Raw genomic sequence first — 25,689 nt, forward strand, 5'->3', positions numbered from 1 at the left:
GAGTTCAAATGATCATGTTATTGTTAAAGGGACAATAAAAAGAGCTTCTGTAAGAATTTCAGAATTCTGATCTATTGGTCTTTAAAAACAGTTATATACTGTGTTACTATTTTATCTTTTATTTAAATTTTTGTACAATTTTATATCTTCTAACCGGTCATTATTACATATTACATAGTGTTTACAGCACAGGTGCATGCCATTTGACCCAACAGGTTCACACTGGTGTTTATGCTCCACACAAGCCCCACCCCCATCCTCCTTCATCTAACACATCTAGCAGCATATCCTTCTATTCCTTGCTCCCTCGTGTGCTGATCTAGCTTACCCTTAAATGCATCTGTGCTATTCGTCTCAACTGCTCCATGTGGTAGTGAGTTTCACGTTCCAACTGCTCTCTAGTAAAGAAGTTTCTCCTGAATTGCCTGCTGGATTTTTTTTAGCGACTATATTTTATATTTATGACCTCTGATTTTGGTCTCCCCACAAGTGGAAACTTTTTCTCCACTTCTAATCTACCAAATCCTAAAGACCTCTATCAGATCATCTCTCAGCCTTCTCTTTTCTAGAGAAAAGAACCCAAGCCTGTTCAGTCTTTCCAGTAGTTTAACCTCTCAGTTCTAATATCATCTTTGTAAATCTTTTTTGTCACCTTCTCCAATGCCTCTATATCCTCTTTATAATATGGAAACCAGGACTGTTCACAGTTCTTCAAGTGTGGTCCAACCAAGTTTCACTGATCATGTTATGCAAAACTATTCTACCAATTACATCCTAAAAAAAAAGTTCTCTCATCACATTGCAGCAAAGTGCATGCTTCGGATTCATACTCACACTGAAAAAGATGAATTTGATATTTTTTGATATCTGTAAATTGCCAAGGCTTCTCCGACTGCACCTCCCAAACCTCCGACCTCTACCACCTAGACGCTTAAGGGCAGAAGGTGCACGGGAACACCATCCAAGTCACAAACCGCCCTGGCTTGGACGTATAGTATGTTCCTTCATCATTACTGGGTCTTCTCGGCCTTTTGGCTAAGATCAAGTGTAGTATCTGTTCTTATCAGTTTACTTACCCGGCAGGGGAGAAACCATGATCGGTGGCCTTTGATCCTGTCCTGGGTATTTTTTGAGCAAAATGGCTATAACCAATTCTAGAACTTCAGGCCAGGGAGTGCGCAACACCTTTCGGTTGGTTGTGAAGGATAAGGAAGGAGGTGCACCGGTTTGACCTTCTTCATCAAGAGAATCCTCATTGATTGCTGTGGATTCCAAGCTGCGGATATCTTCTGCCTGCAGGACTTCCCCAGCAGTGGATATTTTTGACGTGATGTTTAAGAACGTTGTGGGATGCATCAAGTTCCTGAAGGCCTTCAAGGAGAAGGGAAACTAGGCGCCGCTGTCCATTCTCACAGTGGAGCCGCTCTTCACGCTGCCGTCACAACGTGACCGGGTGGTGACTATTCACCTCTATAACCCCCATGTTCCTGCCGTGGATGTACTCCCCTTCCTAGCCAGGTACATCGAGGTGGTTGGCAGCAGCACTGATGTCAGGGATCCGTTTGGGATTTGGACAAGTAAGCGGCAGGTCAAGGTGACCTTGAAGGTCGATGCCAATGGAGCCATCATCCACCCTCCCTCCAGCTTCACTATCAGGGGAAGTCGAGGCTTCTTAGTCTATGGGGGGCAGCCCAGAGTTTGTCTCACCTATGACAAATCTGGTCACATGGCAGCTAACTGCAGTACAGTTGTCTGCAAAAACTGCAGGAAGGAAGGCCATCAGACCAAGAACTGTAAGCAGAGTAAGTGTTGCAACCTGTGCGGTGAGGCAGGCCACCTCTACAAAACCTGCCCCAAACATTGCCTCAGCTATGCTCAGGTGGAAAGGCCAGGAGAAGGAACAACGAATGTGTCTGGTGCTGGAAAGCAGACAAGCAACCCTCACCGCAGCAAAGAAAGCCTACCTGAGTAGGAGAAGAAAGGGGAGGCAGCTGAAACCAGCGACCCAGCACCTACCCTGTGCTTGGAAACCCCTCCTCTTCAGACAGAATCAATGGAGGAGGAGGCAGCTGATGGACGAACAAGTCAGTGGCAAGTGGTACAAAAGAAAACCACAAGGAAAAATCTGCCTAAAGCGGAACAGGTCACCACCCAAACCAGTGGCAAGAGAAGGCTACTGTCTGAAACAGACTACAGCAGCTCCTCTTCACTGGACGAGGAAGTGTTGGAACGATGACACCTACAAAAGAAGCGGCAGAACTCAAAGGAGCTGGAAGATGAAGCACCCCCCCCCCCCCCCCCCCCCCCCGGGCACTGAAAGTAGTGATGGGCCTAGCGTGCCCCAAACCCAAAGCGCCGACCCTAGCAACATGCCAAACTCATCCCAGCTCCGGGACACTGAGAGCAATGACACGTCTGGCGCACACCTGCTCCAAGAGGCCGGGAGCAGTGATGTTTTCGTGAAGGAAACAACAGCAGAGGACAGTCCAATCCTTGCTGTCTACAAGACCCTCCCCACCCCCGCCCGATGTCACCCCAGCGGAACAGACCCTGCATGAGAAACCAGAAGGGGTTTCTGAGCCCAACGAACATAAAACAGCTTGTGTACACCACGGGTATGCAGGAACATACCAAAGGGCTGGGTCTAGCAAGGACAAATGGTGTGGGAAGCAACAACTAACATAAAAATGGGTATAAGGGTTGCTTCACTTAACGTGCGTCGCATTAAATTCACTACGCGATGTGTTTCAACCTGGACTACCTTGCCAAGGTCAAAGCCGACCTACTGTTTCTGCAGGAGTGTGGAATACCACGCCTCAGCACTTACAGGCAACAGTTGAGATGGTGGTCCCACGGGCCATCGATCTGGTCAAGGGGAAATGATTCCCGTTCCTCCGGCCTGGCCATTCTGCTGCGGGGATGTAACGTCACCGTCTCCGAGGTTAAGGAGGTGGTGGGCGGTCGCCTCCTCGTAGCAGATGTAATGTACGACAATGCTCCACTCCGGTTGATCAATGTGTACGCCCCAGTCCAATATGGCGAGCGGCTGACTGTCTTCCAGTAGCTCCCACTGCTGCTGGCGACGTCCAGGTCGGTCATCCTAGGCGGTGACTTCAACTGCATCATCGATACAGCTGGACGATCCAGCAGTGACGACAGCAAACTGGACGTTACGTCCAGATTCCTAATAGAAACAGTAAAAGATGCTAAACTGCACAATGTCTTCAGCAAACCTGCGGACAGAGCACAGCGTAGATACACCTGGTCAAGATCGGACAGGTCTGCCCGTTCCAGGATTGACTTCCTGTTTGTGTCCCGTGCTGTCACGGTCTGATCCACCGACGTCAAGTCGGTGTTTTTCTCCGACCCCTGCCTCTTACTGGCTGACTGTCACTTACAGGATGACCAGCGGGTTGGCAGAGAGACATGGAAGCTCAATGCTACACTGCTAACCCCAGAGAACGTTGAGGAACTCAAAAGGGATTACAAAGGTTGGAGAACCGTGAAACCCCTCTTAGAGTCTCCAGTTCACTGGTGGAAGACGATCAAGGAGACCATCAAGAGGTTCTTTATATTCAAAGGTGTTCAGAGGGCGAGAGAGAGAGACAGAGGGATTGTCCCGACTCCAGAAAAGTATGCAAAATCTGCTCCGCCTGCAGTCGATGGGGATCAAGGTCAAGGAGGACCTCCGTGAGGTAAAGAGCCAGCAGGCCTCGCTCTTTGCCACGGAGGCCTCCAAGATCATCTTCCTGTCCAGAGTCTGCTCCATTGAGCAGGATGAGACGTGCTCGCATTACTTCTTCCAAAAGGTACACACAGAGAGCTCTGTGATCAGCAACCTGAAGGAAGAGGATGGCTCGGTAACGTCTTCGCAGTCCGACATACTAAGGATCAGCAAATCCTTTTTGCTGGGCTGTACGACGTGAAGCCCACAGACAGCAGAGCCTCCCAGTTCTTCCTGTCATCTATCACAGAGGTCTTAGATGACAGCACGAGGAAGAGACTGGACAAGCCGTTAACCCTGGATGAGCTGACAAAGGCCGTCAAGTCCTTCGAAATGAGTAAAACTCCCGGAAGCGATGGCTTACCGATTGAGTTGTATTCGGCCCTGTGGGACTGGGTCGGCCCGGACCTGCTGGAAGTATACGAGTGTATGCTGCGAGCCAGCAGCATGTCAGAATCCATGAGGAAAGGCATTATCACCCTCATCTACAAGCGGAAGGGGGAGAGAGCAGTAATCAGAAATTGGCAGCCCATCTCACTGCTTAATGTTGACTACAAGATTCTGTCCAAAGTCATAGCCAGTCGAGTCAAGTCTGCTCTGGAGTGGGTGATTCACCCTGGCCAGACCTGCACTTTACCCGGCAGGAAGATCTCTGATAGTCTCGCGCTACTCGGGGATATGATTGCCTATGTACGGGACAGGAGGGTGGACACCTGCCTCATCAGCTTGGACCAGGAAAAGGCTTTTGACAGGATATCACACACCTACATGATGGACGTGCTTTCCAAAATGGGGTTCGGGGACGGAATCTGCAATTGGATCAAACTGCTCTACACAAACATCAGTAGCACAGTAGGAATCAGAAAATTTCCCGATCCAATCTGGAGTCAGACAGGACTGTCCTCTTTCCCCTGTCTTGATTGTTTGCTGTATTGAACCCTTTGCTGAGTCTATTAGGAAGGATGCGAGCATAAGAGGGGTGACAATACCAGGCAGTGGAGGCACTCAGATTAAAACCTCCCTGTACATGGATGACGTCGCTGTCTTCTGCTTGGATCCGCTGTCCGTTCGCAGACTGATGAGCATCTGTGAACCAGTTCGAACTGGCCTCTGGAGCCAAAGTTAACTACGGCAAGAGCAAGGTCATGTTCTTTGGGAACTGGGCTGACCGATCCTTTGTCCCCTTCACCATCAGGTCAGACTACCTGAAGGTGTTGGGGATATGGTTGGGAAGGGCCAGGGTGTGCACCAAAACCTGGAAGGAGCGAATAGCCAGGATACACTAAGCTGAGCATGTGGGAGCAGCGATCTCTCTCCATTGTGGGTAAGAACGTGGTCATCAGATGCGAGGCATTCACGTTGTTGCTGTATGTGGCGCAGGCCTGGCCCATACCCCTATCCTGCGCCGTGGCAGTCACCCGAGCCGTTTTCTGCTTCATGTGGGGATCCGAAATGGACCGGGTCCGTAGGGACACTATGTTCAAACCTCTTGATAAGGGCGGGAAAAATGTACCCAAAACTGCCCTCATCCTGATGACCACCTTCGTGTGTGGCTGCATCAAGCTGTGCGTAGATCCCCAGTACGCAAACTCCAAGTGTCTCTAAGTGCTGAGGTTCTATCTGTCCCCAGTGTTGCAAAGGATGGGCCTGGTCACATTGCCGTGGAACGCTCCATCCAGTTGGACCGTGCTGTACCACCTATCCTTTGTGGAATAATTTCTGCGGAAAAACACCTTTGACCACCAATCCATCAGGCAGTGGTCCGCACGGAATGTCCTCAAGGCCCTACGGGAAAAAGAGATGATGGATCACGTCGGATGGTTCCCTGAGCAGACTGCCAAAGTCATTTGGCAGAATGCCTCATCACCAGAACTTTCAAACAAGCACCAAGATGTAGCTTGGCTGGTGGTGAGAAGAGCCCTCCCCGTCAGATTCTTCCTGCATGCCCGGAGTGTCTCACCCTCCGCACAATGCCCTTGAGGTCGCTGTGGTGGGGAAGAGACAGTTGTCCACCTCTTTCTGGAATGTGTCTTTGCAAAGCAGGTATGGAAAGAGATGCAGTGGTTTTTGTCAAGGTTCATCCCAAGCAGTTCTGTAACACAGGAGTCTGTACTCTACGGGCTGTTCCCAGGGATGCACACCGAGATAAGCATCAACTGCTGGTGGAGGACTGTCAATTCGGTGAAAGACGCCCTTTGTTCTGCCCGAAATTTGCTGGTTTTCCAGCGCAAAGAGTTGTCCACGACCGAATGTTGCAGACTGGCACATTCCAAGGTCCAGGATTACATGCTGAAGGATGCATTAAAGCTTGGGGCAGCCGTAGCAAAGGCTCAATGGGGAAAGACCATTGTGTAAGGTACTCCCACCAAGGTGAATTGAGGGGCTGGTTCCATGGAAAACCCCTCGGGCTGAATCCAGAAAATATTTGCTGAAAAAAGTACATGTCGGGTAAAATGAAATGGAAGGGTTGTGGGGCAACTCACTCCTGTATTGAAGGAAACTGATCGCCTTTGCACTCTTTGTATTGTTGACTTGCTGCTGTTTTTGAACTGTTTTGTAATGTATTTTTTACAGTTTTTTTTTAACAAATAAAGTATATTTTGGAAATTTAAAAAAATACTGGGTCTAAATCTTAGAACTCCCTACCTAGCAGCACTCTGGGAGTACCTTCACAGCAGTGGTTCACAAAGAAGGTTCGCGGAACCTTCCCGAGGGCAACTAGGGATGGGCGCTAAATGCTACCTTTGCAAGCAACGCCCATTTCATGAGATTTTTTAAATTGAGGTAATTGAACTTTTGCATGCTTTTAGGAATAAAATTGCACAAGATACTATATGTACCATTCTGAAACTCCATTGCACACTGATGTAGAGGTGTCTAGGCTTCTACAAACTGAGAATTTGATTTAAGTAGCCCAACCTCACCTCTGGGCCTACTTGTGTTTCCTACCTTGACTTGCCTTGCTTTTATCTTTTTTTCTTTCTTCTGTAACTCAACCTATGTCCCAACACCCATCCCTTCACCTGTGAACCCTAAACCACAACCTGTTACCCATCCTCACCCATAAGTCCCACATTGTTGCCATACACCATGCAGACCCACCTCTCTCAAATCTAGCCATGGCAAAGAAATAGAAGGGACCCTTCTACTGTCTTCATGAACAATTATTTCAGAAATAAAGCTTAGTCCATAGCTGTGAATGATAAATGCTGTGTGGGAATTTTAATTGTCTTACAAGTGACTGACCCTCTGCTACCTGTTAGAACTGTTATAAATAGAATATCTATGTATTTTCTTGAGAAAATTTTAATTTTAATGAGTATCTTTCTATTCCAATTAAATCAGCTGAATTGCTTTGATATCATTTTTGTCACTACACTGTACCAGTTGAAGTATCATTTTATTACCATTGATGTTTCCTCACACCTATTATAAATTTTACATTTGAGACCTTTTAAAAATACAATGTAAAATATGTGATGACCTACAGTGAGGTATAGTAAATCTCTCCACCTACAACACTGCTGAAGATTTATTCCATTGACCCTCTGTGCTGATGTTTGTTATATTGCACTGCCTTCTGTCTTGTACATACCTTCTAATAAGTTTTAGCTCAGTAACCTAATTACAACTGATGATTGCTATAAGTTCTGCATTGCAGTGATGAACTGTTGAGTTTTTGTTTCAATTTTAAAAAAAATCTGTTCCATAAAGTAACAGTCAATTCTCAATCCACCAGAGATATTCATTTCAGTCTTTAGTGATTTCAATTGCACCATGGGCTAAATGCCTACCAGCATTTCCTGCTCGAGAGCTCACGTCATTTCCAATTTTTCCCAAGTCATCTTTCTTCTCATACGCCGCAAGTGTATGTCCAATGATGGACCTTTCCCTTGAAAGATGAAGCAGTTTATCCTTTATTTCAAAGGTGGCCATTAGCCTCAACATTGCCAAGACCATCAACATGTCTTTCTTAGTAGTCTGGTCCATGCCTTTTTGCAGAAGGGTTATAGTGAGGTGCTGCACTGATACCGCCATTTATTTGTATTATCTCCAAAAACGTGAACATGGAATCGATGTGTAATCAGTGATGCTTCCTTTTATAGTCCCAGTTCCATCTTCAGCTTACTCAAAATAGATGGTCCTGATCACTTCACCAGTCCCCTCCTGCATGCTGTTACGACCGACTGCTCCAGTCAAAGCCCCCAATCCAAATATACGATTCTGATTGTGGTGGGAGAAACGCACTGCTAATTCAATCCTGTCCCTCCACAGATCGCCTAACATATCATTTTAAACTTCCCAAATTAAAGAAAGACCCAGTCATATTGTACCATCTATTAACCCCCAAATGAGGCTAACCAAACCAGGTGTCCTTAAATCAACAAATTAACAGGTTAATTAGAAAAACTAAAGTCTTAAACACTACTAAGATATAAACAACATTTAAAGTAGAAAAAATTAGAGTCCTTACTATTCCTGCCAGATGTGGAACAGTCCAAGTTTGCTTGAAGTCCTCACAGCCATCCGATGGGGAAATATAAGGTCCTTCAACAGTAGAATAGTCTGTAGTCTAATCCAGAAGTCGAAATTGTTGCTTTCCTTCTCCAGTGATGAATTTCAACACAATAACAACTTGCAAGCACTTTTTTTTTAATGTTCAATTTGGCTTGAGAATTCTTAAGGGATAAAAGATTATCACAGTCTAACTTCCCTTCCTTCAGTTTAAATTATCAGAGATCTCTGTTTTGGCTTGACTTTTTCGAATTTTGAGAGAGAATAATAAATAAACAGACTAAATTCTCTTCCTTCAGTTTAAATGGTCTGAGAGCGCTCCTTTCAGCTGCTAGCACACAGCTGTCTGGCTGTGTCTCTGTTAGATCAGGCTGTTTTTCCGCTATAAGCCAGTTCAAAATTAAATTGTAACAAATGTATCTCCCGATGCTCAGTCAGAGTGGCTCTATCCAAGGCAATGAGAATGCACCTTTTGAATCGCAGTCTCCGAATGGCTGTATCCTAGGGCAACGAAAATGCATTCTTTGACTCAGCTTCTGGAGCCTGCTGCCTTAAAGCAGCATGGCTCCTTTTCCAAGCTTTAAAGGCACACCGCATTCTTCCTGTAGTTTTTTTTCAGGATCATGACAATGCAGATAACTTTCATAATTTCTAGGAGGCGAAGACTATAACGTGTATTATAACACTGTAAAACTGATGGTGAATATATCTTAGCCATGAAATATAAACATCATGGATTAGCTATGATTGAGATGAATGCAGATGTTTATCAACCCATTTGATCTTTCAGAAATCCAACCTACTGGTTTCTCATTGTATCATCCAGCTAGCTGTTTTTTCATGATTAGGACACTGGCATAGAGGAAATTAAATCAAACTTTGACTACAATCTACACCTTTGGTTTTTAAAAAAATAAGGAAGGTAAAGAGGAAATTTAATAGTGTTCAAAATTATGAAGTGGTTGACAACATAAATAGTGAAAGATAAATTATACTGGCAGGTGAATAAATAAAAAGGCAGAATGGACAGAGGATCAATACTTGAAGAAAAGAGAGCGAAGTTAGAAGAATTTTGTTGACGTAAAAGATTATATAATAAGGAATACATTACTGCAAGTGGCTACTGAAGCCCAGGTAATTTGGAACTATATCGCTGTTCCTTCATAGTCGCTGGGTCAAAATCCTGGAACTCCCTTCCTAACAGCACTGTGGGTGTACCTACCGCACATGGACTGCAGCAGTTCAAGAAGGTGGCTATCATGGCCTTCTCAAGGGCAATTGGGGATGGACAATAACTGCTGTCCTTGCCAGCAACACCCACATCCCATGAACGAATAAAAAAACTTGTAATTTAAATTATTTAAACACCAAAAGATAGTAAAAGGTATGAGTAAAATTAAATTAAGAGTAGATAGCTCAAAATCTGAGCTGGCACCCGGCATGATGTGTTCAACCTTCTTCTGCACTGAATAATGTGCAATTTTGATTCTTGTGCGAGTCACTGAACAGGAACCTACAATAATACCGAAAACTATTTTCTTCATACAAAAGACAAAGATAAAACATTTAATTTAAGCCAAGCATTTTACCACATACCTGCAAACAAAGAAAGTGTTACTTTTTTAGTGTCTTACTCTGGATATTTTTCTCTGCTTGAGTGTCTTGGGTGTGTCACACTCTCTACAAACTGAAGCATGCTTTTAACCTCGGTCATTTATAGGGAGCCCAGGAATTGAATAGAAAACTTGGATTTTGCAGTCAGTGGCGATGCTCACTTGCTGATAACAAATTTTTGCACAAACCTACTGCGATCCCAGTGGCAAGAATATTGGTCACCTTGAGGGAGATTTCCTCCTGGCATGGGTTGCAGTGAGGCCCAATAGTGCAGGCTAGTTCAGGCAAAAAATAAAAGGTGTGAAGTTGTGGGCATGGCCTATTGTCACTACACCACAAAAACTGCAACAAAAAAAAGGCATTGGAAATGCAAAGGCATTGGAAAATTAAATTTTTGGTAGGCATAATTTTTACAAATTTAGTAATGAATCTTTGTTTAAAAGTACAATAATTTTAATCAGATAAATCATTTTAAAATGATTTGACATTTTAAAAGTCTGAAATCAAAGTCATAGATTTTACTGTTTAACAAAATGTATCTAATTTTTAATAAGTTTCATGTTAAATGCGAAAATCAATCCATTGTAAATTTTAAGATGCTGTGAGCATCCTCATTAAGGATACTGGAATTGAGAGGAGGCCCCGTAGTCCTGAAAACACAAGTGTAAATTCGGAATTAGTGGGCCATTTCTCCCAAATTCACGCTGGTTCCTTATTAGCGTTTCGCGTGGCGAACCAGCATTGGTTGGCCCACCGCAACTTTCAGATTATTGCACTGTACACACTCCCGAAGTTGCGGGACCTCTCTGACACCCAGTAGCGGCAAACATGTTGCCACTACTGGCACCGCAAAATCTGGCCCAATGTGAACTGGCCCTGACACAAAGCCCCTGACTTAACCTTACAGTAACTTAACGGCCATTTGAGGGCCTTTGCCTGCCTCCACAGGCATTTTACCCATGGCAAGCAGGTGTCCGGTAGATGTGAAAGACTGCCCAGCCCCCCTTTTCCCCCCAAACGACCACCCTTGCCTCGCCGGGTCGCGACCGATCTGCCCGGCGAGGCAAACCAAACTTACCTCCAGTCCCGGCTCCATGTCCTTGGCTGGGCTGCAGTCCCAGAAGTGGCTACCACTCCTGGTGGCGTTGCTGGGACTAAGAGCTGCCAGCAGCTCAGTGAGGCAGGACTTCCTCCCTCAAGCGGGTGTAAGTCTCACCTCGGAACAATTAAAGCCCGGGGACCCGTAAAATGCGGGTCAGATCCCTGGGCTGGGCGGAAGCAGGTTCGCCACCTACTTTTACTTTGGTAGCCTGCTCCTGTCCGCCCAGCATAAAATCCAGCCCCACGTCTTGATGCTTTTAAACAGTGTATAATAATTTCTCAGAAAAAAAGCTGCCTGATGGTTCACCCATTTCAGTACGAATTTGTATGTGAACTTTCAGACTCTTAACACTTGCAAGCAATTGAAGTCACACCTTTGAAGGATTAGTAAGAGCTAACAATTAAATACTAATATGATTTGTTTCTACAGTTCTTTAGCATTCTGCTGCCCAGTAACGTGAGGCAATGAAATTTCATTCACCTCATGTTAGTCACTGTGCTGACTGAGAAATAGCTTGAATAATGTACAAGGACTTTTTTGCCCCATTATCATTAATGTATACGTTCTTCCATTTTCAATGCAGGAGTCAAAGTTTAAAGAGACTGGAGTAATTACCCCAGAGGAGGTGAGTGTACAGAGGTTGTTTAAACAAGTTGTTTAGATGCTAAAGGAGGAAGTAGTCTGTGCATTTGATTCAGGTAGATTATCTTCTCTTTAATACCAGTGCCAATACTAAGAAAAGAAGAGACTGAATCTTGGAAGTCTCTGATTCAAGCTGAAACTCATCATAAATATCATTCTATGCTCAGAATGTTGCCTTGATATTAGGTAGGATAACAAATTTGTTGCATGGAAGTGGCTTCAGGAAGATATGTCCTTTTGTTTCAACTGTACCTTAAACTAACTCCAAATCTAAACCATTTTACAGAATAGTTGACCAAATCTAACATATCATTTTAAACTTTCCAAATTAAAGAAAGACCCAGCCATATTGTACCAAATTCTTCTTTTGGCATAGATGTGAATGTGAAAGTTTGTTGCAATGGACTATTTATTGCATGTATAGAAAAATTCATTTGAAAAGGGAATGGTGCCAGAGGAATGGAGAATAGCTAAAGTTATTACTATACTTAAAAGGGAGATAGAAAAAAATCCAGGGAACTATAGACTGGTTACCTTAATGCCAGTGGGAGGAAAGATAATGAATCTTTACTCAAAGATGTAACAGAAAAAATATAGAAACCAAAGGGCAGCACAGTGGTGCAGTGGTTAGCACTGCAGCCTCACTGCTCCAGCGACCCGGGTTCGGTTCTGGGTACTGCCTGTGCGGAGTTTGCAAGTTCTCCCTGTGACCACCGGGTGCTCCGGTTTCCTCCCACAGCCAAAGACTTGCAGGTTGATAGGTAAATTGGCCATTGTAAATTGCCCCTAGTGTAGGTAGGTGTTAGGAGAGTTGAGGGAAGGTGGGGATGTGGTAGGGAATATGGGATTAATGTAGAATTAGTATAAATGGGTGGTTGATGGTCGGCACAGACTCGGTGGGCTGAAGGGCCTGTTTCAGTGCTGTATCTCTCTGACTCTATGACTCAAAAATATGAGTAGTTGGTACAAATTTCAAAAATGAAGGTCAAACTTGACCAACCTTCATTAAATACTTTGAAGAAGTAACAGAGGTTAGTCAAGTGTAATACGTTGATGTAATATATTTGTATTTTCAAAAGCTTTCAATAAGAGTTGATTCATTACTAAGGTCAGAGCGTCTGGAGTTAGGGAAAAGATAGCAGAATGGATAGCAAAACAAATTCTGGCTGCAAAACAGAAAAACAAAGAATAGGGATGAAGGGTTATTATGCAAACTGGCAAAAGGTGGCAAGTGGTGTTCAGGGATTGCTGCTAGGACCATTGTTGTTCTCAATTTACATTAATGATTTACACTCAGGAATCAGACCTACAATGTTGAAATATCCCAACAACACCAAACTGGGGGGGTGTAGTTAATGCAAAGGATGAATGCGACAAAATACAGGAAACTATTAATTACGTGCTCATTCTGCAACCTTATTGGCAAATTAAATTTAATCTTGGCAAGTATGAGGTGATGCATTTTAGTAGGAGGAATAAGCATCCCATATACTGCTTGGATAAAAGTCTAAATGAGGTAGAAAAGCAAAGGGATCTGGAATTCAAATACACACATCACTAAAAGTAGCGGCACAGGTTAATAAGGCAATAAACCAAGTACTGGAGGTCATTGATAGGTGGATAGAATTAAAAAATGGAGAAGTTGTGTTAAACATGCAGAGAAACCTGGTTAGATCACACTTGAAGTACTGTGAGCAGTCCTGATCTCCATATTAAAATGGATGTGGAGGCATTTGAGAAGGTGCAAAAAAGATTCACAGGAATGATATCAGAACTGAGAAGTTACAACAATCAGGAAAGACTGAATAGGCTGGGGCTCTTTTTTCTAGAAAAGAGAAGGCCAAGGGGTGGCATGCTAAAGGCCTTTAAGATAATGAAAGGGTTTGATATGGTAGAAGTGAGGAAAATGTTTCCACTTGTGAGAAGATCAGAACTAGGGGCCATAAATATAAATTGGTTACTAATAATTCCAGTGGGGAATTCAGGAGGAAGTTCTTTACCCAAATAGTGGTAAGAATGTGGAACTCACTACCACACTGGAATAATTGAGGCAAATAGCATAGATGCATTTAAGAGGAAGCTAGGTAAGCACGTGAGGGAGAAAGGAATAGAAGAATATGCTGATGGGAATGATGAGGAAGGCTTGTTATGGAGCATAAACACTGGCATGGATTATTTGGGCCGAATGGCCTGTTTCTGTACTGTAGACTCGATGTGACTTCCCTTAAAATGATGCAGAATATTTTTCTGTGCCGAGTATAGCTTTAGACAAAATACTGCAGTAGTGATATGACAAAGTATAGTGGTTACCCTCTTTCTATGGAAAGCTATTTGTTTAATTTTACAATGCTGCTGGTGCGATACTTTAAGCTGAAGTTTGCTTCTGTTAAACTTAATCTTTCTTTGACAGTCAGATGAATTAATGGATTGCTAAATTTCCCTTTCATTGTCACAATCTTCATACGTTCAGGAAATGAACACAGAATAAGTTAATTGCCTGTCCTGGTTGCTCAAGCTGCATGAAAAAAATTCATTTTCTAATTTAATAGACTAGGACACCTCAGGTATTTGCATTATATCTTGACTGTTTTGTGAAAGAATTAATGTTTTTTATCCACTGGACATTTGTTTCTGACTCGGTTCTTAAAGACTATTAAATTGACCTTGTTTTCAAAGTAGAATATGTTTGCTACAATTTTGCTGTATGTTATGCTAAATTCAAATCTCTTTAGACCAATGGAGACAGTGCCTTAAGCAATTTTAAATGACTATTTTTAATTGGTCAAAATGCTCCTTTCTTACTTACACGATCGTCTACAATATGAAAAATAGTCATTCTCAGAATGCCTGCAAAACAAAACATGATCGTTCTAGTTAAAAATTCTTAATTTTGTGGATATTCTTTTACTTTTTATTTTTGCAGTTTGTGGTAGCTGGCGATCACCTGGTCCATCACTGTCCCACTTGGCAATGGTAAGTAAATAATTGTGCAAAGTTAGATTGATAATTGAAAACTGAAATCTAGATCTAAGTATAAATAAAATTTGTTTAGGTCTAAGTATTTTTACAGCATAGAAACGGGTTATTCAACCCAACAGGTCCATGCTAGTGTTAATGATCCACTTGAGTCTCCTCCCACCCTTCATTAGCCCCATCAACATATTCCTCTCTCACTCGTGCTTATCTAGCTTCCCCTTAAATGCGTCTATGCTAGTTGCCTCAACTATTTCTGGTGGTAGGGCATTCCACATTCTAATACTCTCTGGGTAAAGACATTTTTCCCGAGTTCTCTATTGGTTTTATTTGTGGCTATCTCATATTTATGGCCCTAGTTTTGGTCTCCCCTGCAAGTGGAAAAGTGGAAGCATCTTCCCTACATCTACCCCAGCAAATCTTTTCATATTCTTTAAGACCTCGATCATGTCACCCCTCAGTCTTCTGTTTTCTCTTGAAAAGAGCCCAGCCTGTTCAGTATTTCTTTGTGTAACTTCTCAGTTCTGGTATCATTCCAATAAATCCTTTTTGCATGCCTCCAATGTCTCCATATCCTTTTTATAATATGGAGACCAGGACTGTTCACCGTACTCCAAGTGTGGTCTTACCAATGTTCTATACAAGTTTAACATAACTTCTCTCCTTTTCAATGTTATTCTTCTAGCAATGAACTGCAGTGCTTTGTTTGCTTTTTAATAGCCTGATTAATCTGCATCATTACTTGTAATAATTTGTGTATTCGTACCCCGAAATCTCTACCTCATTTCAACACTTATTTTCCCCAGGGATATTTGGCCTCTGTTATTATACCAAAATGCACCACCTCACACCAAGTATGTTTATGAAAGTTCATTTGCCAGTTATGCTTTCATTCTGCAAGTTTATTGGTCTTCCTGTATTTTGTTGTACTCCTCCCCTGTATTAACTACAATCCCCAATTTGGTGTTGTCTGCAAATTTTGAAATTGTACTTCTGATTCACAAGTGCAAATTGTTTACAGAAATACTGAACTATGTTACCAGCCCTAATCCTTCTGGGACACCACTTTGAACCTTTTGCCAGTCTGAGTAACTACCTTTAACCCTTACTGACTGTTTTCTGTTTATAGCCAGCTCGCTATCAATTCTGCTACTTGTTCCCTGACTCCACATGTTCTGACCTTAATCATGAGTCTACTATGCAGTACCTTATTAAAGTCTTTTGAAAATCCAAATATATAACATCCATGCCTATTATCCTTGTCTAATCTTCTAACACTTCTTCAAACTATTCAATAAAGTTGGTCAAGCATCATTTTCCATTTTGGGCTTCATGTTGCCTACTCTTTTTTTATTATATTTTCAGTTTCTAGATGTTTATCTATTACATCTTTGAGTAAAGATTCCATTATCCTTCCTACCACCGACATTAAGCTAATTGGTCTATAGTTCCCTGGACTTGTTCTATCTGCCTTTTTAAATATAGAAATCAAAACAGTTGTCCTCCAGTCCTCTGGCACTGTTCCCTTTGTAATGAGTTTGAGGAGATTGTGTTGTGTGAGAGAGAGTGCCTCTGCTATCTCTTTCCTGACTTCTTTTAATATATGTGGATGCAATCCGTCTGGACCAAGGGTTTTATATTCTCTAATTTTAATTAGTTTATCAATTATCTACCCCTTTTTATTTTAGATGTACTAATCTTTTTGTTTTCTTCTAATGTCATATACCCCAAGTTAGTGTCCCTTTTAAATATTGAGAAAAAATAATTATTTAATAATACTGCCATTTTGCTGTGATTACCTGTGAGTTAATCATGTGTATTCCTTAGTAGTTCTATCCCTGTTCTGATTTTTCTTTTGTTTTTCTTTTTTTTGTGTGTTTGTAGAATACTGTTCCTTTTTATTTTCCTTCATAATTTTAGTTTTTTAGTTTCTCTTGGCCTTCCAATTTTTTTGACTTCCTTCCCCACCTTTTATTATTTTCCTTTGTCATCCTCTCCATTTGTTGTCTATGTACTTGGTGTTTGCCTCAGCTGTTTACAACCTACATTAATGCCTTAAATGAAGGGACCAAGTATCATGTATCCAAGTTTGCTGACAATACAAATCTAAGTGCAAAAGTAAGCTGTGAGGACGACCTAAAGAGTCTGCAAAGGGACATAGCAGGTTAAGTGAGTGGGACCACCTCCCCTTTTCTTCCCTACGTCATTGGTGCTAATATGGACCAGATCGTCCCCCTCCCTTTCCAAGTTCTTTTTCACTTGCTCCGAGTTATCCTTTACCTTTTTCTTTCCACCAGATATGCAAAATGCCCTTCTGGACTCTTGGCTGTGGCTGTATACTGTAAAAGAAACTATCTATACCCCTAATTATCTAATCTCTTATAACCACAATCTTTCTATTATGCTCTTCCCCCATTGGACTGCCTCCTGCTCCACAGTTCCATGGTTAGCCTTCTGGCTGTCCACCTCACAGCCTGCATCCTTATCCTCACAGGTGCCTGTTGGACATGACTAATGTCTGCAGGATCTCCTTCTCTATCTCTTAGTTCCCTTTCCCCTGCTGTTTAACAGGTACGCTCTCCCCTTCCTGCAACAGTGCTTTCCCCTGAAGTGTAGCTGCACTTTGGAGAAAACTATCTTAAAAATTCCTCCTCTTCCCTTACGTCAGAGTATCTCTAACTCCAACTCCAACTCCAAGCCAGTGACTCTGAGCCATTGCTTAGGAGCCATTGCCATATTCTTAGGATTGTTTAGATCTTTGGGTCAAAAATCCATTGAGCCAACATCCCATCTCTAAGTTAGGATAGGCCCACTGGGAGTCTCTTGTGACCATGTCAGAATATTTAGGGAGGGAGGAGGGTGGGTGCATCTAGGGAGTCGGAAGAAATTGCCCTGGCTGGCCACTCAGGTTAAAATGGTAAGCTGAGGTCCAACTGTGAAATTTTTTAAGTGGCTTCACGAGGGAGCTAATAGGCAAACAGGCCACCAGCTGCAGTCAAGTAAGTTGGGGGCCAGACAAAGGCTCAAGCATGACTCTCTGATGGGCCCATTTCTGCCGACCAGAAGGCCATTATTGTTTGCAGTGGAGCAGGTTTGCAGGAAAATTTAGTTGAGATTTTGTTTTTTTTAAGATTATGCAACTCCAAGACAGTGTTACTGCAAATTGGCGTTTTAACTGACAAATATAAGATGATAAAATGCATTTATAATGAATTGATTGTTATCTTTATGTTACTATTTTCTTCAGGGGAACAGGAGAGGATACCAAAGTCAAACCTTACTTACCCAAGGAAAAGCAGTTTTTGGTGACTAGAAATGGTACGAGTGTGTTCATACAGAATCAATTAATTATACTTTTTTGAGATAACCACAATACATTATTATGAACTGATTGCTGTTTTAAAATATTGCTGAGCATCAGATTGTTTCACTGTTCACTTGTTCACTGATCAAATATTCTTAATGCTTTTATATCGTTAAACTGTCTACTTTTAACAAACTTGGTGATACTTTTGTTTAATTTTAAGTAGAGGAAACTAATAATGCTCCTTGTACTGTTTCACCAAGAGTCTTCTTCCGCCAACAGTTCCCTGCTATAAGCGCTGCAAACAGATGGAGTATTCTGATGAATTTGAGGCAGTCATTGAAGAGGATGATGGTGATGGCGGATGGGTGGATACTTATCACAATTCAGGTATCATGACAGCAAATCAAAAAGGGATGGTTTACGCATTGAAAATGTTAATAGACCAATTCTAAAACTGTCAAGAACTGTTTTTCTTCTAATTTGATAAACTGCTTTGAAAGATGAACAGTAGACACGAGTCAATCCAAGTAAAATATAGTTTTCAGTTGGTTTTTGTGCTGGGTATGTTTGTTTATAAGTGAATTAGAATTGTGCAAAATGTTACTTAATTTTGCACAAAATGAGCTGTAAAAGACTAAAATGTTCGGTAAACTGCAGCTTTTTGAGGCATTACTCCAGAGCCTCTTTTTTTTCCCCTTGTGCTTAAACTGTGAATTAACCATTTGTCTTAGAACGTAAAGGTATCTATGCCTTTATCTGTTCGTACATTTGGGTTTCCTTTGCTGGTAATACTTACAGTACTGCAAAATGTACCAGGATTTCAATTGATTAGTTTGAGTATGAGAATTTGCTGAGCTTTTAAGATGGACAGAGAGAGAATAAAATGGATAGGTAAGGATGATTAGAAGATCTAACTGAGAATCAGATGGCATCACAACCCTCATGTCTGAACTCCAAATGAGAGAATTATAATCACTTTCCCCTGTCCATTTTTCTTAATGTATAAGACTGACCAAAAGTGCAGTTATCTGTTGAAAGTTTCAAGGATTTTTTTGCTGACATTATGAATTGCAAGCTTTGTTTCTCTACAGCATTTTTCCTTTCTTTGCCAGGTGTTGCTGGATTGACAGAAACTGTAACAGAGATTACTTTAGAAAGCAAAGACAACTCAAAGTGTATAGGGAGCACCACAGCATGTATGGAGGATAATGAGGAAGATGATGATGAAGGAGAAGCAGCTGACATGGAAGGTGAGATCGCAACTACACTATGTTTGTTCTCAATAGCAGTCCATTTGGAATATTCTATTCCTTCTAGGTTCCTTAATTTATATTGGAATACAATTTCATGGGTAGTGGCAGCCCACAATTATCTTGCTCAAGTGGTCATCATGCATATGCAAGACAGTGAGTGCCCATTGAGGCTATCATGGTCATAGGAACGAGTAGGCCATTCAGCCTCTCGAGCCTTTTTTCATTCTTCTGATCTGGACATCGCTGGCCAGGTCAGCATTTATTGTCCATCCCTAATTGCCCTTGAGAAGGTGGTGGGGAGCTGGCGTCTGCAAACGTTGCAGTCGGTGTGCTGAAGGTACACTCAGCTGTTAGGTAGGAAGTTCCAGGATTCTGATCCATTGATGATAGAATGGAGATATATTTCCAAGTCAGTATGATGGAGGGGAACTTGCAAGCGGTGGTGTTACCATGTGTCTGCTGCCCTTGTTCATCTTGGTGGTAGAGGTCACGGGTTTAAAGGGTGCTGTCCAAGAAGCCTTGATGAGTTATTGCAGTTACATCATATAGACGGTACACATTGCTGCAACTGTGTGCCAGCAGTGCAGGGAGTGAATGTTTGTGGTGGATGGGTGCCGATCAAATGGACTGCTTTGTCCTGAATGATGTTGAGCTTCTTGAGTGTCGTTGGAGCTGCACTCATCCAGGCAAGTGAAGAGTAATCCATCACAGTTCTGCCTTCTGCCTTCTAGATAGTGGACAAGCTTTGAGGTGGGGGGGCAGTCAGAAGGTATTAGTTGCCACAGAATACCCAACCTCCCACCTGCTCTTGTAGCCACAGTGTTTATGTGGCCGGTTTAGTTACATTTCTGGTCTATGGTGACCCCTCAGGATGTTTATGGTGGGAGATTCAGCCGTTGGCAAAGTGGTTAAACTCTTATCTTGTCAGAGACCATCATTATTTGGGACTCGTGTGGCCCAAATGTTACTTGTCACTGATCAGCCCAAGCCTGAATATTGTCCAGGTCTTGCTGCATGCGGACATGGATTGGGTGATTATCAGTGGAGTTTGCAAATGGAAAGGAAACATCAGTGTAATCATCAGTGAACAGCTGCATTTATGACCTTGATGGAAGGAAGGTCATTGAAACAGCTGAAGATGGTTGGGCCTAGGACACTACGCTGAGGGATTCGTGCAGAAATGTCCTGGGGCTTAGATGATTGACCTCCAACAACCACAACCATCTTCCTTTATGCTAGGTATGATTTCAGCCAATGTAGAAATTTCCCCTAATTTCCATTGATTTAAATTTCACTAGGGCTCCTTGATGACACTCGGTCAAATGCTGCCTTGATGTCGAGGGCAATCACTCCCACCTCACCTCTGGAATTCAGCTTTTTTGTCCATATTTGGACCAAGGGTTGTAATGTGCTCTGGTGCTAAGTGATCCCAGTGGAACTCAAACTGAACAGGTTGTTGGTGAGTAAGTGCAGCCTAATAGCACTGTCAGGGACAACTTCCATCGTTTAAAAACAGCTTAAACAGTTTGAAAACAGTGCAGGAACTCCAGGACCAGCAGAGCACGTCAGGAGAGAGAAAGAGTTTAAAAACAGGACAGGATCTCCGGGACCAGCAGAGCATATTGGGGGTGGGGGAGGAGGGGAGAGAGAGAGAGAATTTAAAAACAGGGTGGGAACTCGAGGTTTGACATCACAGAAAAGTCGTAAGTTGATTGGCTGGTGAGTATTTTTCTACTTTGCTCATTTATCTTCCAAAATGCAGGTAATTTATCAGTAATTGTAAGCATTTATTACTATTCATAAATTTATTAAGTAGTAAATTGTTTGGCTGGTAAGTGCTTAGTGTAAGGGACAGCTTGTTATTAACCAGTTTAGGACACCGGACTTGGGGAAGATCTATAAATAAAAAGAAATAAAACTTTAAAATAAATACCTAAAACACATACCTGTGTAATTAAGAAATGTATAACTCTTATTTTTCACACTACTGCATTATGAACAAATTTGGCAGCAGTTCCCTTGGTGCATAACTACTTGCTTGTATGTGATGGAGTGGGATTTTCTTTAGAAACCTATGACTGTTGGAATTTCTTCATCCTTTGTCATGAGAGGTCCAGATAACAGCTCATAGTGAGCATGCACTAAATATCTGATAACTGTAGCCATTATAAATGCAGTGTCAAACAAGATTAATATCTCAATAGGTTTTGATTCTTTCTCTCTTCTCCTTTTAAGATGCTGCTTATAACCTATCACTTTGGCCAAGGTTTTGGTCATTTGTCCGAATGTATCATTCTTTGGCTTGGGGTCAATTTTTGTCTGATTACACTCCTGTGAAGCACCTTGGGATGTTTTACTAGAATGGGAGTTGACACAAACAAAAAAACAACAATGGGAATGATCTCAAAGGTATCGACAATTAGCCAATTTCATTAAAACCTATAGCTATTGTCTATCTGTTATAGCGGTAGTACTCAGCTTGACTACTTATTGAACTGCTGCCTTCTATTTGTGGTCTCTGTGTTGCCATTTTAGTTTTGGCTTCTGGTTGCCCCAGTCTGATTGACTGAAATATGTTCAGAGTTGTAACAGGTGGTTGAAGATAAAAGGCAACATTACATGGCATTTTATTCACTGAACTGTGCCACTACACAAGTACAAATAACAATCTGGTAATATGTGAATGTGATTACAATGTCAAATCAGTATATAGTTTGTGTTGTTCCAACATGTTGGTAAATATTTCCTTTCTCGCAGCCTATGAAGAGAGTGGCTTGTTAGAAGATGCAGATGATGTAAGTCACAAATAGCTACAATATTAGAAAACAAGATGTATATATTTTAATTGCCCTCATCAGTTATTTGCTGTTTAATATATGAACTGTAACCTTAATTTACATTTAATGTTTCAGTAAAAGCACTCTGAAAACTCCATATTTGGGGGATACGAAAAAAACCTGTGCACCTGAGTGATATCGAACACATGGATTCAGTACATCGAGGAAAATCAAGCAGGGAGGCATTGACGACTGTAAGGAAGCCCACCAGTTTCCAACAGTTTTGGACAGCAAGTTGGATGGGCTTCCTTCGGGGTATATACGCCTCTCTGTCCAACTTTCCACTATGCACTGCTTCCAGGCGATCTAATACAGCAGACACCGGCACAGGAAAATTCTCCTCTGCCACTGGCTCTCTATAGAACACCCTGTATTATCCAATAAAATTCTTATATGGTTTATAGTCAAAACATTTGGTGCATAAATTAAAGTCAATGTTCTATCATTTGAGCTTCACTCTTCCTGGTTATGAAATCATTTCCATTCCTCGGCTTTGTTGCTTTACAACCATTTCTAGATTGTGCATTGTGTTATATCTATCAGTTTTATGCATTAAAACAAAGGAATGAGTTTTTGTCAAAATACTCTTAAATATCCCAGTTAAAATCGAGCAACATCATTTAATTAGCGAGTATAGTATGAAACTACAACAGTTTTTTCCCCCAGTAGTCATCTTGGAATGCCATCTGCAGACCTAGTTTAACTTCGCCACCTTGCTCAAGTATAGTATAATAAAGTCAGCTTATTGTCATGAGGTACTGAGTGACACAATCTCTTATGGCAGAGGAAAAACATTTGGCCAATTTTGGAAGAAACTGGGAAGTTTCTCTCTGAACCCCCCCAGACTGATATCACCCGTCCCAGTTAACCTACCTACCTGCTGTATCTTGAGATGTCTTCTACTTTTGGGAGCTTATCCAACTCCATTTGACATCCTTCAGCAAATCCCATTCACAACACATTGGCAACTTATTCCATGCGGGCTTGGAGTGTTTCATTATCTGTCATATTGCAAATAGAATATTAGTCCTGCAACATAACCACTAAACCACCATACCCATTTTGAAGATGCAAGTTTTCAATCCAAATTAGTTTCCCTGTAGTACCAGTATGTGGTAACAGGGAGCAACTTGAACAAAGAAAATCCAGGCCCAGATGTCTTTTTCCGAATGCAAGTAATTATGATCTGATTATCTAATATCCCAAACTAAGGTCACTTGTATGCTCTTTTGGAAAAAGATACTAACTTCTTGGATCACGTGTGCTTTTGTTCTATTTTCTGTGGGGTTTTTTTAAAAGTGCATACCAGGCACTCACCCTTCATCATAAAGTGTTATTTCTCTGGATCCCAAGTAGCGCCTTATAGCAATGCTTCCAGTATGTGTTCATTACTTACAAATAAACCATTTCACTGCAAAGCATTTTGGGTCAAGGACCAAGAACATTGCTGAAATTTAAAGCTTTATACCTATTTAATTGCCCAGTTTTGCATTTTTGGTTTCTTAATTTTGTAAATGAAAGCAACATTTTAAACTGTGAATATGCTTAAATATATAGTTTAGCAGATAGGACGATAGATTTTCAAATTAGTTACACTTAATTAACGGGTGTTCCTGATGAGAAAAATAAGTGGAAATCCTTTACCCAAACTTCTTCCAGTTGATGTCAATTTTCCAATCAGTTACTTTAAACTAGTGTCAAATACCTTTCTGCAGTTTAGCAATCTTAAATAATGTCACAAGGACTAAAAGGGGATTTTAAAAGTTCTACAGTAAGATTTGTAGCATCATTTTTGAGGCTATATCTAAACTGTTTTTCTTGCCTTTATTTCCTGTTGCTACTTAAGGAGACATTTTGTTAAAAGTTCTAGCATTGTTTTGCTATGTCCATGTTGTTGGAATAATGGGTTTACCATGGAGATCCCCCCCTTAATTTTGATTTTGGAGAAAAAAAATAAGAGGTGCAATGAAGGGAGTTTGCACCAGAAGTAGACTGTCCGTACTTGCTGGTACTTTTCTATCTACATTTACTGACGTGCATAGAACTGGCTACACCGGCTCTAGGTGATCAGGCATCCAGGAACAGGGCTGTGCAATTAGCTGTAAGAATCAGAGTCATAGTTATTTACAGCATAGAAGAAGGCCATTCAACCCATCAAGTCCATACCGGCTGTCCGCGGAGCGATCCAATCAGTCCCACTTCTGCGCTCAATCCCCGTAGCCCTGCAAGTTTGTTTTCTTCAAGTGCCTAACCAATTTTCTTTTGAAGTCATTGATTGTCTCCACTTCCACCACCCTTGTGGGCAGTGAGTTCCAGGTCATTACCACTCGCTGTGTAAAAAAAAAAAAAAACTTCCTCGCATTTCCCCTGCATCTCTTGCCCAAACCTTCAATCTGTGTCCCCTGGTCCTTTAACAGTTAACAGGAATACTTCTTCCTTGTCTTACGTATCTAAGCCTGTCATAATCTTGTACATCTCTATTTAATCACCCCTCAATCTCCTTTGCTCCAGGGAGAACAACCCCAGCTTTTCCAACCTAACCTTGTAACTAAAATCCCCCATCCCTGGAGCTAGTTTGGTAAATCTCCTCTGCACCCTCTCAAGGACCCTCACATCCTTCCTAAAGTGTGGTGATCAGAATTGGATACAGCAATCTAGTTGGGGCCTAACCAGAGCTTTATAAAGGTTCAGCATTACTGCCCTGCTTTTGTACTCAGTACTTCTATTTATGAAACCCAAGATCCCATATGCTTTGCAACCACTCTCTCAATATGTGCTGCCATCTGCAAAGATCGATGAACAAGCACCCGCAAGTTCCTCTGTTCTTGCACACTCTTTAGAACTGCGCCATTAAGTCTATATTGCCTCTCCCTTCTGTCAAAGAGCATCACCTACGGCTTCTCTGTATTAAATTCCATCTGCCACTTGTCTACGCATTCCGCTGGCCTATCTATGTCCTGTTATAGGCAGTTCTTCTTATCCTCACTATTCGCAACATGTCAAAATCAGCAAATTTTGAAATTCTACTCTGCATTTCAAGCTTCAAGTCATATTTATATATAGCAGAAAAATCAGTGGTCCTAACATTGACCCTCGGGGAACACCACTGTTCACCATCCTCAGTCTGAAAAACAACCATTTACCACGACTTGCTGTTTTCTGTCCTTAAGCCAATTTTTTATCCATTTTGACTGACTACTATTCCTCAATTTTGTTACAAACGCTTTCTTAAAATCAATATAGACAACACTACATTCCCTTCATCAATCTTCTCTGTTCCCTCAACAAAAAATTCAATTAAATTAGTGAAGCATGATCTGCATTTTATGAATCTGTGCTGGCTATCCTTAATTAACTCAAACCTGTCCAAGTGCCTGTTGATTTTTTCCCCCCCCCACCCCCCCAATTATTGTTTCTAAAACCTTACCTATCACTGATATTAAACTAACTGGCCTATAGTTGCTAGGACTGCTTTTACACCCTTTCTTGAATAAGGCTGCCACTTTTGCCACTCTCCAATCCTCTGCCGCCTACCCCATATCTAGGAGAGATTGGAAGATTATGGCAATCCCTTCCACTATCTCCACCCCCATTTCATTTAGTAACCTGGGATGTAAGCCATTCGGACCAGGTGACTTATCTACCCTAGGCAAAGCCAGCCTTTCCAGTACCTTCCCCCTCTCAATTTTTACTCTATCCATTGCCTCTACTCTCTCCACTTC

The 25,689-nt window shown here is 41.9% G+C and overlaps 1 protein-coding gene and 1 pseudogene across 1 annotated transcript in view; both read left to right on the forward strand.

Annotated features, from left to right (window-relative positions):
* atg3 (autophagy related 3) overlaps nt 1-25,689 on the forward strand; it is a 48,840-nt gene that overhangs the window by 8,082 nt on the left and 15,069 nt on the right. The window contains exons 2-7 of the mRNA XM_068040686.1: nt 11,539-11,580; nt 14,521-14,570; nt 17,818-17,888; nt 18,157-18,264; nt 18,990-19,127; nt 21,888-21,925. Coding sequence (XP_067896787.1) covers nt 11,539-11,580; nt 14,521-14,570; nt 17,818-17,888; nt 18,157-18,264; nt 18,990-19,127; nt 21,888-21,925 — 447 coding nt within the window. The remainder of the gene's footprint in view (nt 1-11,538; nt 11,581-14,520; nt 14,571-17,817; nt 17,889-18,156; nt 18,265-18,989; nt 19,128-21,887; nt 21,926-25,689) is intronic.
* Nucleotides 1,016-1,165, forward strand: LOC137374757 (U2 spliceosomal RNA; annotated as a pseudogene).

The sequence above is a fragment of the Heterodontus francisci genome, chromosome 10 (genome assembly GCF_036365525.1).
Source record: "Heterodontus francisci isolate sHetFra1 chromosome 10, sHetFra1.hap1, whole genome shotgun sequence".
In the NCBI taxonomy this organism is placed as follows: domain Eukaryota; kingdom Metazoa; phylum Chordata; class Chondrichthyes; order Heterodontiformes; family Heterodontidae; genus Heterodontus; species Heterodontus francisci.